This window comes from Pseudophryne corroboree, chromosome 3 (assembly GCF_028390025.1).
Source record: "Pseudophryne corroboree isolate aPseCor3 chromosome 3, aPseCor3.hap2, whole genome shotgun sequence".
Lineage (NCBI taxonomy): Eukaryota > Metazoa > Chordata > Amphibia > Anura > Myobatrachidae > Pseudophryne > Pseudophryne corroboree.
The window spans coordinates 14,123,769-14,141,955 of NC_086446.1; the positions used below are offsets into that span (position 1 = coordinate 14,123,769).

The 18,187-nt window shown below is 46.3% G+C and overlaps 2 protein-coding genes and 1 long non-coding RNA gene across 5 annotated transcripts in view; 2 read left to right on the plus strand and 1 right to left on the minus strand.

Annotated features, from left to right (window-relative positions):
• Positions 1-18,187, minus strand: part of LOC135056973 (oocyte zinc finger protein XlCOF22-like) — a 202,602-nt gene that overhangs the window by 73,130 nt on the left and 111,285 nt on the right. The gene's annotated exons all lie outside the window — the stretch shown is intronic.
• Positions 61-9,436, plus strand: LOC135057029 (uncharacterized). Its single transcript, XR_010244112.1, has 3 exons — positions 61-106; positions 8,859-8,985; positions 9,258-9,436. It is a non-coding gene; the product is annotated as an uncharacterized LOC135057029 (long non-coding RNA).
• The window catches only part of LOC135056990 (gastrula zinc finger protein XlCGF26.1-like), a 37,437-nt gene continuing 30,856 nt past the window's right edge, over positions 11,607-18,187 (plus strand). For both annotated transcript variants that reach the window (XM_063962821.1, XM_063962820.1), the window contains exon 1: positions 11,607-12,039. In XM_063962821.1, coding sequence (XP_063818891.1) covers positions 11,610-12,039 — 430 coding nt within the window. In that variant the 5' untranslated portion in view covers positions 11,607-11,609. The remainder of the gene's footprint in view (positions 12,040-18,187) is intronic.

Consider the following 18,187-nt stretch of genomic DNA (forward strand, 5'->3'; position numbering starts at 1 on the left):
GAGCGGCGGCCATTTCCCCCTGGTCCGAGCTCCGCCTTCCTTCTATCATTCCCACTCCCACGATGCAGCAGGAGCAGAGAGCAGCCATTGCTGTGTCTGGTAGCAGGTAATGTTATTATTATTATTATTATTATTATTATTCTATAGGCTGAGCAGCTCTGGTGTCAGGTTCTGTACTACAGGGGGAGCTGCCTCTGGTGCCTTGTTATAGTGCAGCTGGAGCAGCCTGTGGTGCAGCATTATGGGCTGTGTAGCAGGGGTGAGGCTATAGGGCAGCACACCCCTCTGTGATTATATATGTATGTATGAATGGGTGCTATGTGTGTAATATGTATGTGTATAGGGAGGAGAGTGATGGTGACATTTATACTCTGAGTAATAATGGGGAATGACAGTCTCAGTATCTAGTGTGTATTATACACAGAAAGTCACTTATCTGGAAACACCGCGCTCTGTCACTTATTACACTTATTATTACTTATTATGTGTATCTGGCACTACTAGGGACATTATGTGTATCTGGCACTACTAGGGGAATTATGTGTATCTGGCATTACTAGGGACATTATGTGTATCTGGCACTATTAGGGTTATTATGTGTACATGGCACTACTAGGGGCATTATGTGTACATGGCACTACTAGGGACATTATGTGTACATGGCACTACTAGGGACATTATGTGTACATGGCACTACTAGGGGAATTATGTGTATCTGGCACTACTAGGGGAATTATGTGTATCTGGCATTACTAGGGACATTATGTGTATCTGGCACTATTAGGATTATTATGTGTACATGGCACTACTAGGGGCATTATGTGTATCTGGCACTACTAGGGGCATTATGTGTATCTGGCACTACTAGGGGCATTATGTGTATCTGGCACTACCAGGGGCATTATGTGTATCTGGCACTACCAGGGGCATTATGTGTATCTGGCACTACCAGGGGCATTATGTGTATCTGGCACTACCAGGGGCATTATGTGTATCTGGCACAACTAGGGGCATTGTGTATCTGGCACAACTAGGGGTATTATGTGTATCTGGCACAACTAGGGGTATTATGTGTATTTGGCACTACTAGGTGAATTATCTGTTTCTGGCACTACTAGGGGAATTATGTGTATCTGGCACTACTAGGGGAATTATGTGTATCTGGCACTACTAGGGGCATTATGTTATGTGTATCTGGCACTACTAGGGCTATTATATACATGGCACTACTAGGAGAATTATGTGTATATGGGACTACTAGGGGAATTATGTGTATCTGGCACCACTAGGTGAATTATCTGTATTTGGCACTACTAGGTGAATTATCTGTTTCTGGCACTACTAGGGGAATTATGTGTATCTGGCACTACTAGGGGCATTATGTGTATCTGGCACTACTAGGGGCATTATGTGTATCTGGCACTACTAGGGCTATTATATATACATGGCACTACTAGGCGAATTATGTGTATCTGGCACTAATAGGGGTATTATCTGTATCTGGCACTACTAATGAATTATCTGTATTTGGCACTACTAGGTGAATTATCTGTTTCTGGCACTACTAGGGGAATTATGTGTATCTGGCACTACTAGGGGCATTATGTGTATCTGTCACTACTAGGGCTATTATATACATGGCACTACTAGGCGAATTATGTGTATATGGGACTACTAGGGGAATTATGTGTATCTGGCACCACTAGGTGAATTATCTGTTTCTGGCACTACTAGGTGAATTATCTGTTTCTGGCACTACTAGGGGAATTATGTGTATCTGGCACTACTAGGGGAATTATGTGTATCTGGCACTACTAGGGGCATTATGTGTATCTGGCACTACTAGGGCTATTATATATACATGGCACTACTAGGCGAATTATGTGTATCTGGCACTAATAGGGGTATTATCTGTATCTGGCACTACTAGGTGAATTATCTGTTTCTGGCACTACTAGGGGAATTTTGTGTATCTGGCACTACTAGGGCTATTATATATACATGGCACTACTAGGCGAATTATGTGTATATGGCACTACTAGGGGAATTATGTGTATCTGGCACTACTAGAGCTATTATATACATGGCACTACTAGGCGAATTATGTGTATATGGGACTGTCACGGACCCCGGCCGCCTCACTCTCCGGATACACCAATCTGAGAATTGCGCCAGCGCCGTGCGAATCTCCGCTGCCACCAGCAAAGACTTTTCAACGTATTGCGGACGTTGCAGGTGTCTTTAGCTTCACCTGTGATCACCAATCTCAATATCTCATGAAAACCATAGGTAACGTACTTCACTTGGCTTGACTTGGGTTCAAGAACACAGCAGTCAGATCTAATTATATGTTTATTATAATCAAGAAATATCTTCGGGTTTACAATGGTAAAAAGATTACAAAGAATATAAGGAGTTTAGAAAATATATACAGGTTACTAGCAGTCTCAATAAACAAAAAGAGAATAATTTCAGAAGCCTAACTTACTCAACCTCAGTTAGCTTTCTGTGTGGAGGGATCTCACAATGGAAGATATATATGGTGCATTCCCAGCTCCTGGCTGCTTCCCTCAGAGAATGAACAAGACAGTGTGTGAGGGACAGATATAGCCCCCTCATAGCTGCAGGCCCCCCACCCTTTCATTAACTCTCTCAATGCTGGGTACCTGAGCAGTAACAACCAGACTTTATTTGGTTTCACTTTCAACAACTGTCTTCCTTTTAAGTTTCAAGAGGTCAGGTTTCTTGGCCTGGCCTGGCTTGTGGTAATGTCATTTATAGCTTCTTAGATAAGGTAAGGGCCATAAACTAACCTCTGACTCTCCCACTATACATCAGTGTCCTCTACTCCCATATCTATGTAACTATGGGTTCATTTAAAGGACAGGTTGGAAACCATTTTGTGTCACAGACTCCATTACAATATACATGTAGACATTACATACAATTCTTATATCGCTGGATACAAATTAATGTCCTATTTGCCACATTCCCGCCAGTGAATTGAAGCATAAGGGGACTAGTGACACACTTCACAGTCTTACTTGTGCGCCACTGACCACCTGCTCATTTTGGCGTGAAAGCCCATCAGCATGACTGTGTTCTGCACCTTCCCTAATGGCAAAATTGTAACGCTGCAGCATCAGGCACCATTTTATGAGGTTTCCCCTGTCTCCAGAGACTCTACTCAGCTCACTCTGACAGATTCCTCCTGTCCCTAGCCATTCAGTGCTTCGGTCTAAGGAACCACTGCTGATTCCTCCAGAGGTTAATGTGCAGCCCTTCTGCATTGCCTTCTGCTGGGTACCTATAGCGAGGCCACCCGTCACATATTTATACAGTGTGCCCACATCATTCCTAGGTGTCTGTAACTCGGCGGGTCTAGTGGTACTATAATGGGGAGAAATTTCCTCATTAACACATACTGGGGAAAATACACCTAGATACTTCTCCACACCAAACTCTTCCTGTCCTTGTGCTCTTTCCTGATGTGGTTGCCTGCCCCTCACCCACACGGTCCCGGAGGTGGGGGCACCTTGCTCTACGGGATGCCCTTGACAGGTTTCACTGCACATCATTTGGGGTATACCTAGGATATTGGGATCATCACCTAAATGTCTCTTTCTCAAAGAAATTCTTCCTGATTTATCTCCCCGGCCTGTCTGACTGATCTGTGTCTTTACAGATGCTAAGTCAGAGTCAGCTGGTTGTCCTGCTTGGAATTCCTCACCTCTGATGAGCTGATCAGTGTGAGGGAACAAAGCAGGGGGCAGCCCTTCCTTGGTATAGTGGGCAAATATGTGTTTTGTGATGGGAACACACTCTTTCGTACACGGTGCTCCCTGTGTTGCTATCTCTGCTGTTAGTGTATGTGTTATAGCTGCGTGACAGCTATGGCCTTTGTCACTCGGCCCCATCTTCACAAGACTGGGGTTGCCCACCTCCATACACCTCTGTGAATAACCACTGTGTACTTCTACACTCCTGTTACCTACAACTGGAGAAAGAATAACATGTTCCTTTCCTGGCTCAGCCGCAGGAGAAGGTTGATAGGCCCTCCCCCTCAGAGGTTCTTCAGCATCTGACTGTGGCCCACCCCTCCCTGGCTGTTCTCTGTCAGGACAGAGGGGGGTTTGCATGGCAGAACTTGCATCACACTTCTGTCCAAACCTTTTGTTCATCTTAACACCTGGCACTTGTAAATGGGGATTCTCATTCTGGTTGACCACAATTTCACACTTTTTACATACATCAGTGCCTATGTCCAGCACAGTCATTCCTGACACTGATAAGTTTTCAACTTTCATTGCTAAGTGTAAAGGAGACAGTCTCTTATCAGCAGAAATACTTTCTGATTCCTTTCCAAGGGTTAATGTGCAGCCCTTCTGCATTGCCCTCTGCTTGGTACCTATAGCTAGGTCACACCTCCCCTCAGACACATTATTTCCTATATTGATACATGCATCATCAGAATTACTGGTAACACGCATACAAGACAATACATCATCCTCATTGACTCCCTTCCCTAGGCCAGTATCTGAGCTTGCAACTTTCACAGGGAGGGAGGTGGGTGGAGGGAGATCTCTGGCTTTTGAGTCACCCTCCCCACTTGCAGGGGTTAAATCACAGATTTTCTGTGCTGCTGCACTGCGTGTCATTACTGCTACCCCAGGCGTGGTATCACATAAAGTATTCAACACAGTATTATCATCAATACAAGGAATCATTGCCTCTTCTTTATACATAGACGTTTGCCTGTTTTCGGGGCCCCTCAGTACCTGAAAATCAATTTGAACATTTTCAACAATACAGGGAGTCATTTCTTTGTCCCTACACATAGACATTGGCATGTTATTTTCTAGTTCACACTGGTTGGTAACATTTTCAGCAACACATACATTGGCAATAATGTTGTGTGGATCAGCAGGTGTCCCCTGAGGAAAAGAAGGGTTAGTTCCTGCAGCAATACAGTTCATTTCACTGGTATTATCACAAGTCTCTGTCACAGTAGGAAATGCAACATGTTCATGGGGCACTAAGTTTTTACCCAGAGTCACTTCTGTGCAAGATAAAGCAGCATCACATACCATTACAGGCACTGTACACAGAGCAATACCATTGCAAGGTTTAGCATCATCACATACTACCTGAGATGATTCACATATTTCAACCGACTTAGAAATGTCAGGCACAGATTGTGCTATCAATTGTCCAAAGTCAGTTCTCACGAACACATTCTTGGGAATAATATCTGACACTCCCACCTCTCTTGTCGACATAATCTCCTCCGCAATCAGGTTCTCCTGAAAATCAGCCTCTTTCAGCAACCAATCTTGGGCATCTGGTGGGAGCATGCTGCTCACCTCCTCATCTTCTCCCAGCAGTTTAAACTGGGCCTTGTGATGCGATGTCTCAGGAGCAGGCTCCACAACGATGTTAACAGGAAGGGGTACCTTTTCCTCGTGGGGCACCCCTGCAGGCTGGACCTTTGTTTCTAAAGCTGGTAACGGAAGCTGTTGTAGGCGATGCCATTCAGCATCTACCCGGCGGCACTGATCCTTCCAAAATGGGGTAGCGAGCTTTCCACAATCATAGGCCTCTTGCTGCGCTAATTCAAAACATTCCGCCAGTTCTCTCAGCAATATCCCAGGACTTGCATCGGCACCCCAGCTGCGAAACTCTGCACGATACTGGCTGAAGGCGTTGCTTTCATCGTCCTGTGCATAGGTGAGCTGCGTGATCATCTCCCTGCGGGAATTGTTGCAGCAGGAGATACCTTGCAGCTGACATTCATTGATTAGCTCATCTGTACTCATCCTGGCAAACAGTTCAGCTGGGTCATCCCACCATGGCTCTTCTGACTCTGTCTCGGATGGTTGCCAGGAATTTTCTACCATCTCCCTGGCAGCCTCACGTTCTAGAGTTGCTTGGCGTTCGGCAAGGAACTGTCGCACCAGCTGCATAAGGGTTGGCCAATCTGGGTATGTTTTCGCAGATGCAATTGCACTCTGTAAATACTTATCCAGTTCAGGACCTTCAGTGTAGCTGTAAGAGGTGCCTGACCTCCACTGGGTATTTGCAGTACTGTCCACGTTCACATAGTCCGTCATACTAGGGACTTGATCCAGGCAAGGTTTAACAGTGACCTCCCTGGTCTCATGGTATCGCGAGCAATCACTTTCTTGTCGCGATACAATTTGTAGCTCACATTCTCTCTTAGCTACTCGGTTTGCAGAACTCGTTTCTGCCATAGGATTCTCCCTCTGCACCAGCTGTGCAGCACTGGCAGGCCCTATCTCTCTCTCCTCTCGTGCACTGGAACACTTTTTCCCTGTCCAGCACGCAGCTCCGACAGTTTCCTGGAACGGGGGGATAAGATCCACATTTGAGGCAGCCACAGCAGGCCTCACATCGATTACAGAGTCCACATCAGAATCCAGCGTCGCACTATTACTACCCGCAGTACATAATAGTCCAGTACGCAATACATCTCCTACTGTCTCAGCAGCCCAGGCCGATGTATCATTCCCACGCACAGGTTTGCAGCCATCATGATGCTCTGTATCTTTCCCATACTTGATATCCGTTGGCGAATATTCATCCAAGGCCATATGCACAGACCTCACATCGATAACAGAGTCCACATCAGGAATCAGCATGGCACCATTACTACTCACAGTACGTAACAGTCCAGTGCGCAATACATCCCCTACTGTCTCGGCAGCACAGGGCGATGCATCATTCCCACGCACAAATTTGCCATCATCCTTCATCAGATGCTTAGACTTAGTCATCTTTGATCTCATTTTCGCCAAAATAAAATAATAGAAAAGAAAAACAAGAGAAGGGGAGGGGAACAGAGACTGCGTTCACGGTATATATGTAGACATTACATACAATTCTTATATCGCTGGATACAAATTAATGTCCTATTTGCCACAGGGACTACTAGGGGAATTATGTGTATCTGGCACTACTAGGTGAATTATCTGTATTTGGCACTACTAGGTGAATTATCTGTTTCTGGCACTACTAGGGGAATTATGTGTATCTGGCACTACTAGGGGCATTATGTGTATCTGGCACTACTAGGGCTATTATATATACATGGCACTACTAGGCGAATTATCTGTATCTGGCACTAATAGGGGTATTGTCTGTATCTGGCACAACTAGGGGTATTATCTGTTTCTGGCACTACTAGGTGAATTATCTGTTTCTGGCACTACTAGGGGAATTATGTGTATATGGCACTACTAGGTGACTTATCTGTATTTGGCACTACTAGGTGAATTATCTGTATTTGTCACTACTAGGTGAATTATCTGTTTCTGGCACTACTAGGGGAATTATGTGTATCTGGCACTACTAGGGGCATTATGTGTATCTGGCACTACTAGGGCTATTATATATACATGGCACTACTAGGCGAATTATGTGTATCTGGCACTAATAGGGGTATTATCTGTATCTGGCACTACTAAGTGAATTATCTGTATTTGGCACTACTAGGTGAATTATCTGTTTCTGGCACTACTAGGGGAATTTTGTGTATCTGGCACTACTAGGGCTATTATATATACATGGCACTACTAGGCGAATTATGTGTATCTGGCACTAATAGGGGTATTATCTGTATCTGGCACAACTAGGGGTATTATGTGTATCTGGCACTACTAGGTGAATTATCTGTTTCTGGCACTACTAGGTGAATTATCTGTTTCTGGCACTACTAGGTGAATTATCTGTTTCTGGCACTACTAGGGGAATTATGTGTACCTGGCACTACTAGGGGAATTATCTGTTTCTGGCACTACTAGGGGAATTATGTGTACCTGGCACTACTAGGGGAATTATGTGTATCAAGGAGGATGAATGTTCCTTCTCCTCATTAAGTAAGGCCAATTTGTAATGTAGGAGAGAGAGTATACCTGGTGCAATGAGTGCTACAGTGTGTACTGGATGGATCAGTCTGTGATCACACTATTACATGTGTATCTGGGTAGCAGCTGAATATCGAGGACGGTCAGTAGCGGCTCAGTACTCAGATGGTGCAGGGTTAGGAGGCTGCGTGCTGGAGGAGGCAGACAGCACACTGGTGTTGATGGAAGCACTGATTACAGCAGGAGCAGGTGGTAACTCTAGCAGCAGAATGATGAGTACTGAGGAAGGCTGAGCCCACAGGAATGAGAGCACTCGGGTAAATGAATGGAGAGGTCGGAGCTCATTAGCCGGGATCTGCTTCTGCCACAGGGGACGAGTAGTCCTAGGAGACTTATTCTACTGGCAACGTACAGGTGACAATGAGCAGTTTAGGTTGGGTTCTAGCATTGGATTGGACGTGTGAGTCATGTGCAGCATAGGGACGCTGTGGATGGCTGGGAGCGCTCAGCTGACCTTAGGCAAGATGGCGGCACTCTTGCTGTTCTGGACTGCAGCTACAGGAAAATCCTGGCGTGACTGGTCAGCTGTTATGTACAAGCCAGTGAATCTGCAGCGCTGGGTAGGGTTAGAGCAGGGCTGGCCAAACCGGTCCTCGAGATCTACCAACAGTTCTGTTTTCCAGGCCTCCTGGAGACCTGTAGAATTGTCAGTTAGGAATGAATGCAGCACATCTTAATTAGTAATGACTACACCAGCTAGGTGATCTGGAAAATGTGTACTGTTGGTAGATCTCGAGGACTGGTTTGGCCAGCCCTGGGTTAGAGGGTTTAGGTGCTCGCTTTGTAACAAGAGAATCCTCTGATAGACACCAGGGCTCTACAGCTTAGGGGGGATGGAAGACTTAATGGTCACTCGCTGTTACATATATGACTGTTACATGTGTTCTATGTGATGTGTATTATATTTATTCCTAGACAATCCAGCTGTGAGGAGCGAGAGGTGTTATTACAAGGAGCACTCAGAATGGAAAAGGACAAGAAACACAAGACTGATTTGATAATAAATCTCACACTGGAAATAATCTACCTGCTGACTGGGGAGGTGAGGGGATCTGGGAGTGTCACATTATCATCACTTATATCTATAGTAATAATACAGGGACATGACTAGGGAGGTGAGGGGATCTGGGAGTGTCACATTATCATCACTTATATCTATAGTAATAATACAGGGACATGACTGGGGAGGTGAGGGGATCTGGGAGCGTCACAGTGATATCACTTATATCTATAGTAATAACACAGGGACATGACTGGGAAGGGGAGAGGATCTGGGAGTGTATATTGTAATATTTGTCGTCTCACAATTCTCAGGGTTACACAGTAGAGAAGAAGACATCTGGTGAGTATGAGACACCCAGCAGCCATCCCTGCCTGTCAGGAGGACTGAGCAGGATCCAGAGCCCCATCATGGTGCCTCCACCTCACTCACTGATACATAAGAGGCACAATGACCAGAAGATCCTGGAACTCACCCACAAGATCATTCAGCTGCTGACTGGAGAGGTGACTGCTGGGAATGGAACATTATACAGTAACACCAGGGGATGTGTCTGGGTGATGACTGGAGAGGTGACTGCTGGGAATGGGGCATTATACAGTAACACCAGGGGATGTGTCTTGGCGATGACTGGAGAGGTGACTGCTGGGAATGGGGCATTATACAGTAACACCAGGGGATGTGTCTTGGCGATGACTGGAGAGGTGACTGCTGGGAATGGGGCATTATACAGTAACACCAGGGGATGTGTCTTGGCGATGACTGGAGAGGTGACTGCTGGGAATGGGGCATTATACAGTAACACCAGGGGATGTGTCTGGGTGATGACCGAAGAGGTGACTGCTGGGAATGGGACATTATACAGTAACACCAGGGGATGTGTCTGGGTGATGACTGGAGAGGTGACTGCTGGGAATGGGGCATTATACAATAACACCAGGGGATGTGTCTGGATGATGACTGGAGAGGTGACTGCTGGGAATGGGACATTATACAGTAACACCAGGGGATATGTCTGGGTGATGACTGGAGAGGTGACTGCTGGGAATGGGGCATTATACAGTAACACCAGGGGACGTGTCTGGGTGATGGCTGGAGAGGTGACTGCTGGGAATGGGACATTATACAATAACACCAGGGGATGTGTCTGGATGATGACTGGAGAGGTGACTGCTGGGAATGGGACATTATACAGTAACACCAGGGGATGTGTCTGGGTGGTGACTGGAGAGGTGACTGCTGGGAATGGGACATTATACAGTAACACCAGGGGACGTGTCTGGGTGATGACTGTATCATTGTGTGTGTCAGGTTCCTATAAGGTGTCAGGATGTCACTGTCTATGTCTCCATGCAGGAGGAGGAGTATATAGAGGAATACAGGGGTCTGTACAAGGACGTGATGATGGAGAATCACCGGCCCCTCACACCACTGGGTAAGAGGAGACTGTCATGTATTGTACAGGGGAGAGCAGGTATGGAGGCCCCTATATACACATCACCTGATAATCACATATATACAGTGTACTCAGTCACTGTGTGTCTCCTACAGATGGGCCCAGTAACAGAGATACCCCAGAGAAATGTCCCCGTCCTCTGTATTCCCAGGACTGTACAGAGGAGAATCACAGGATCCCACAGGAGGATCAGGTAGGTGGGATTTAGGGTCTCACCAATATACCAAAGTGACTGTCACTGGGCTGATACTGAGGTGGGAGTGAAGCAAATAAGAGCAAGTAGGTGACACCGTGCTGCAGTGCAGGGGGCAGATCTGGGAGGAGCGTGTCCAATGTCAAATCTGAATTAATCTGTCATAATAAAACTGCCCAGTAGTTGTAGACTCCGTGCAAAAGCATCCAGTATTTACCCTGCATACAAACACAAGGTTTGACTAGATGCAAAGTTATATGACGTACAGAGCAGCTGTGTGTCTCATACACTGATATTATACTGTTTCCTCTCCAGTAATAACATCAGGCATTACACTTTATATTCTCTGATCTATTTAGGGGGAACAGCTGACTGATATGAAGATTAATGATATATACAGAGGAGAAGAGACGTATGTGACTGATATGAAGGCAGAAGATACAGAGAGAGAAGAAGAGACGTATGTGACTGATATGAAGGCAGAAGATATAGAGGAAGAAGAAGAGACGTATGTGACTGATATGAAGGCAGAAGATATAGAGGGAGAAGAAGAGACGTATGTGACTGATATGAAGGCAGAAGATATAGAGGGAGAAGAAGAGACGTATGTGACTGATATTAAGGCAGAAGATACAGAGGGAGAAGAAGAGACGTATGTGACTGATATGAAGGCAGAAGATATAGAGGAAGAAGAAGAGACGTATGTGACTGATATGAAGGCAGAAGATATAGAGGAAGAAGAAGAGACGTATGTGACTGATATGAAGGCAGAAGATATAGAGGAAGAAGAAGAGACGTATGTGACTGATATGAAGGCAGAAGATATAGAGGGAGAAGAAGAGACGTATGTGACTGATATGAAGGCAGAAGATACAGAGAGAGAAGAAGAGACGTATGTGACTGATATGAAGGCAGAAGATATAGAGGAAGAAGAAGAGACGTATGTGACTGATATGAAGGCAGAAGATATAGAGGGAGAAGTAGAGACGTATGTGACTGATATGAAGGCAGACTGATATGAAGGCAGAAGATATAGAGGGAGAAGAAGAGACATATGTGACTGATATGAAGGCAGAAGATACAGAGAGAGAAGAAGAGACGTATGTGACTGATATGAAGGCAGAAGATATGGAGGGAGAAGAAGAGACATATGTGACTGATATGAAGGCAGAAGATATAGAGGGAGAAGAAGAGACGTATGTGACTGATATGAAGGCAGAAGATACAGAGGGAGAAGAAGAGACATATGTGACTGATATGAAGGCAGAAGATGTAGAGGAAGAAGAAGAGACGTATGTGACTGATATGAAGGCAGAAGATACAGAGGAAGAAGAAGAGACGTATGTGACTGATATGAAGGTAGTAGATACGGAGGGAGAAGAAGAGACGTATGTGAGGGGTGATCAGCAGTGTAAGGAGGAGGAAATCCCTACAGATATCAGCACAGGTGAGTAATAATCACTTATTACATATTCTCCTTGCTCAGTCACTACAGCAATCTCTTATCCTACACCATACTCTATCAGCCCCTATTATACTCCTGCTCTCCCCCTCACATCATGTCACTGTGTGTTACCATGAACAAGTGAAGTTACACCAGATGCAGTGCGCTAATCAAATAACAATAAAATAGTACTTCCCTCACAATTCCTTTGTCATGGGGTGTACCATGTATTTCAGACAAATGGAATCCATATATGGGACAGAAAAAAAATCCAAATATAGTGTAGTATGTTCAAGACAAAAATTTTTAATACAATTAAATAAAAATTGCCAATAAATCCATTGTATCAAATGACATTACAATCAAATGGCGATAGATGGAGAATTACCAGAGAATGGTATAATAAAAGCCTTAAATGGTGCCTTTAAAATGTGGCTCACTGGTATGTTTTTCACAGAACAAATAACATTATAATGGAGGTTTACCAGATTTAAGCGGGGTATGTGCCTTTTAAGATGCCAACATGGGGAGACACTGGCTCCGGAACCTGCCTCCAAAGATCACACCACTCCGTCCATCTGGTGAATCATTCCCATATATGGATTCCATTTGTCTGAAATACATGGTACACCCCATGACAAAGGAATTGTGAGGGAAGTACTATTTTATTGTTATTTGATTAGCGCACTGCATCTGGTCTAACGTCACTTGTTCACGCTAATATCTTGGTATTGGGGATACCTTCTGACCAACTTGTGTGCAGCTTATCTCTTTTTTGGCGCCAAGGTACTTTTCTGTCACCAATAGCACTGGGTGTTACCAGCCCAGAGATCTGACCAGTCTCCTCCCCACACTCTCTGGTGTATCTCATACATCAGGAGACATCAGCCCCTATTATACTCCTGCTCTCCCCCTCACATCATGTCACTGTGTGTTACCAGCCCAGAGATCTGACCAGTCTCCTCCCCCACACTCTCTGGTGTATCTCATACATCAGGAGCCATCAGCCCCTATTATACTCCTGCTCTCCCCCTCACATCATGTCACTGTGTGTTACCAGCCCAGAGATCTGACCAGTCTCCTCCCCCACACTCTCTGGTGTATCTCATACATCAGGAGCCATCAGCCCCTATTATACTCCTGCTCTCCCCCTCACATCATGTCACTGTGTGTTACCAGCCGAGAGATCTGACCAGTCTCCTCCCCACACTCTCTGGTGTATCTCATACATCAGGAGCCATCAGCCCCTATTATACTCCTGCTCTCCCCCTCACATCATGTCACTGTGTGTTACCAGCCGAGAGATCTGACCAGTCTCCTCCCCACACTCTCTGGTGTATCTCATACATCAGGAGCCATCAGCCCCTATTATACTCCTGCTCTCCCCTCACATCATGTCACTGTGTTACCAGCCCAGAGATCTGACCAGTCTCCTCCCCACACTCTCTGGTGTATCTCATACATCAGGAGCCATCAGCCCCTATTATACTCCTGCTCTCCCCCTCACATCATGTCACTGTGTGTTACCAGCCCAGAGATCTGACCAGTCTCCTCCCTACATTCTCTGGTGTATCTCATACATCAGGAGCCATCCGCCCCTATTACACTCCTGCTCTCCCCCTCACATCATGTCACTGTGTGTTACCAGCCCAGAGATCTGACCAGTCTCCTCCCCACACTCTCTGGTGTATCTCATACATCAGGAGCCATCAGCCCCTATTTTACGCCTGCTCTCCCCCTCACATCATGTCACTGTGTGTTACCAGCCCAGAGATCTGACCAGTCTCCTCCCTACATTCTCTGGTGTATCTCATACATCAGGAGCCATCCGCCCCTATTACACTCCTGCTCTCCCCCTCACATCATGTCACTGTGTGTTACCAGCCCAGAGATCTGACCAGTCTCCTCCCCACACTCTCTGGTGTATCTCATACATCAGGAGCCATCAGCCCCTATTTTACGCCTGCTCTCCCCCTCACATCATGTCACTGTGTGTTACCAGCCCAGAGATCTGACCAGTCTCCTCCCCACACTCTCTGGTGTATCTCATACATCAGGAGCCATCAGCCCCTATTTTACGCCTGCTCTCCCCCTCACATCATGTCACTGTGTGTTACCAGCCCAGAGATCTGACCAGTCTCCTCCCTACATTCTCTGGTGTATCTCATACATCAGGAGCCATCCGCCCCTATTACACTCCTGCTCTCCCCCTCACATCATGTCACTGTGTGTTACCAGCCCAGAGATCTGACCAGTCTCCTCCCCACACTCTCTGGTGTATCTCATACATCAGGAGCCATCAGCCCCTATTTTACGCCTGCTCTCCCCCTCACATCATGTCACTGTGTGTTACCAGCCCAGAGATCTGACCAGTCTCCTCCCCACACTCTCTGGTGTATCTTACATCAGGAGCCATCAGCCCCTCATACTCCTGCTCTCCCCTCACATCATGTCACTGTGTGTCACCAGCAGCCATACTGTGTGCTAGCAGTACCTCTGCCTATTACATGCTATATTATGTACGCTATGGATGTGTTAGTGACATACAGCTGTGAGGTCACAGTATACTATCCTGGTAGTGAAGTGCATATTACAGATTATGGGAAAACTAGTCAGGTGACACCCCATCTTGCTGTCTGTATATATGATCCTGCTTGGTGAATTCTCCCATAGATGACACCCAGGAAGGTCTGGTCACATGCTGGTACACGTCACTTGTCTTACTGTGTGAGCTCTGTATGCCCTGAGAGTGTCACTCTTTGCACTCGGCAGTGTATATATAAACCTCTCCCTATCTCTGGCATGGTGCGGCTGCTTGCTGGGACACAGGCTCGGGGTTCCTAATGCCACATGACACAGGAAATATCCGGTGCAGCCTCTGTCATGTATCCACATGACATTCCTGGCAGTGCATACACATACCATACAGAGGTAAGTGACACTGTCAGATTAATGTGTTAGGGTCTAGTCCTTGGCGTATCATCTACTGACCCATCAGCAGACAGCAGTAAGGAAAGGGTAACAGCTGGTGAGAACGTTCCCTTCCACCATAGAGGTGTCTTCTGTGCAAGATAGCAGGTGTGTAGATTCCATATGTAATACCATGTAGGATCACATGCCGGCATCTTGGGATCACAACGTCTGGTTACTGAGATCCACCAGAAGATGTCTCATCCGGTGTCATGATCTAAAGGTAACGACACCGGGAATGTCACCCTTAGACCCAGAATGGCCGATACATCAGACACTGCCACAGGTTCAAGAGCTCACCTCAAGGCAACGATAGCACCAGGTATGTGGTTACGGGAAGAGAAGTGTCACATAAATGTCCTGTAAGTCAGAGCAGTATGTACAGTAGATCAATGTTTCCATCAACAGTTACTGGAGAAACATCTCCGAGTATTCTTAGACAGAGAGTGTGCCAGGAGAGCAATGGGATAGTGGCAGAGCTGATATCTTGTGTAGAGAGAGTCACCTCACGCGTTCCATGTAGCAGGCTAGGAGTATACAGTGGCCGAATAGCTGAAATAGAGGCAGGATGTTCCAAGGAACTGGTCCCTACATCAGGAAGTCTTCCAGCTACTGATAGAAAGATTCAGGCTTCTTCAAGTAGTCATTATGGCAACAAAGCAGAACACAACAGAACCCAGGTTTCCAGGGGCAGTAAGAATGGACGCACGGACTGTTTCCTGGGTGTATCCGCTGCCCAGTGTCCTCTCATCTCACAGGCTAAGAAAGATCTAGAAAGAGAAAGTAGAGGTGATGGCAATGCTTCCATTCTGTCCTCATCATCCTTGTTTCCAGGTAGCTTGGGATATGTTCAGGAAGAACCATGGCCTGTGCCTCGCTGTCCACATTATTGTCCCAGGGCCCAGTCTTTCACCTGAACATAGAACTAGATTTATTGCATGGAAATGGAGCAGGAGCATCAGAGTCTGTAATTGGGGCACTTTTGCAGGCAGAAAGATGAGCTCTACATTAGTATATAACAGAGTATGGAAGACATTTATTATATGGTGTTATTCCACTACAGATCCAACCAATGCAACCATTCCACACGTCTTTTCCCCTATGCGGTGTGGATTCCTCTATACCTCTCTCTATCCATGCACAATGCTTTGTGGGACCTCAGCCTTAATGCTCTGATGGATCTTCCATTTGTAGCACTACATGACGTCTCTCTGAGACTGGTGACACGGAATGTAGTGACACTGGTACCAGTTACTTCTGCCAGAAAGGTTGGAGAGATAAATCGCTTGGGTGAAGACATCCCTTTGTAAATATCTACAAGGGTACATGGTCTCCAAGAACCAGGCCAGATATCTTGTCCTAAGATGTATCTACATCTCACATCACCCAGGAGGTTGTATTACCGTCTTGTTACCTACAGCCGATGGATGGAAAGAAGTGGGACCTGCACCCGTTACATTTGGTGACAGCGATCACTATATATCCATGGCAGAGGGTGTTAGGAAGTCGGATCAGGTGTGTGATTACAGAGATACAGAGTAAGAGTAGGAGCTGCACTATATACCATCACTGCATGTGTATCTAGCCTCTGTACCTAATCTAGACGGGAGTCTCCCACTGTAATGTCTGACATGGAGCATTTCCAGTAACAGGGATAGCTGGTGATAATAGGATTTTATATACCTACCGGTAAATCCTTTTCTCGTAGTCCGTAGAGGATGCTGGGGTCCATATTGGTACCATGGGGTATAGACGAGTCCACCAGGAGCCATTGGCACGCTAAGAGTTTAACAGTGTGGGCTGGCTCCTCCCTCCATGCCCCTCCTACCAGACTCAGTCTAGAAACTGTGCCCGAGGAGACAACATATTTCGAGAGAAGGAAATACACAGATAGTGGCGAGATTCATACCAGCTCACACACACAGTAAATCCGGCAACAGGACGGAAAACTCAGCAACAGCCGTAACAGTACTGAAACAGTAAAGAACACAGAACTTAACTAGGAACCAGGCAGTACTGAACCAAATAACCACTGCAGGATAAAGAAGCGCTGGGCGGGCGCCCAGCATCCTCTACGGGCTACGAGAAAAGGATTTACAGGTAGGTATATAAAATCCTATTTTCTCTGACGTCCTAGTGGATGCTGGGACTCCGTCAGGACCATGGGGATTAGCGGCTCCGCAGGAGACAGGGCACAAAAATAAAGCTTTAGGATCAGGTGGTGTGCACTGGCTCCTCCCCCTATGACCCTCCTCCAAGCCTCAGTTAGGTTTTGTGCCCGTCCGAGCAGGGTGCAATCTAGGTGGCTCTCCTAAAGAGCTGCTTAGAAAAAGTTATAGGGACAGTATTTTATTGACTTTAGAGCAATTAAAGGATGCTTTTCTTTATATGCGAGATGCTCAGAGGGATATTTGCACTCTGGCATCGAGAGTAAGTGTGATGTCCATATCTGCCAGAAGAAGTTTATGGACGCGACAATGGTCAGGTGATGCGGATTCCAAACGGCATATGGAAGTATTGCCGTATAAAGGGGAGGAATTATTTGGGGTCGGTCTATAGGATTTGGTGGCCACGGCAACAGCCGGGAAATCCACCTTTTTACCTCAGGTCTCCTCCCAACAGAAAAAGACATGGTCTTTTCAGCCGCAGTCCTTTCGTTCCTATAGGAACAAGCGGGCGAAAGGACAGTCATATCTGCCCTGAGGCAAAGGAAAGGGTAAGAGAGTGCACCAAGCAGCTCCTTCCCAGGAGCAGAAGCCCTCCCCGGCTTCTGCAAAGCCCTCAGCATGACGTTGGGGCTTTACAAGCGGACTTAGGGGCGGTGGGGGGTCGACTCAAGAATTTCAGCGCACAGTGGGCTCACTCACAGGTGGACCCCTGGATCCTGCAGATAGTATCTCAGGGTTACAGGTTGGAATTCGAGAAGTCTCCCCCTCGCCGGTTCCTAAAGTCTGCTTTGCCAACGTCTCCCTCAGACAGGGCGACGGTATTGGAAGCCATTCACAAGCTGTATTCTCAGCAGGTGATAGTCAAGGTACCCCTCCTACAACAGGGAAAGGGGTATTATTCCACACTATTTGTGGTACCGAAGCCGGACGGCTCGGTAAGACCTATTCTAAATCTGAAATCTTTGAACCTGTATATACAAAAATTCAAGTTCAAGATGGAGTCACTCAGAGCA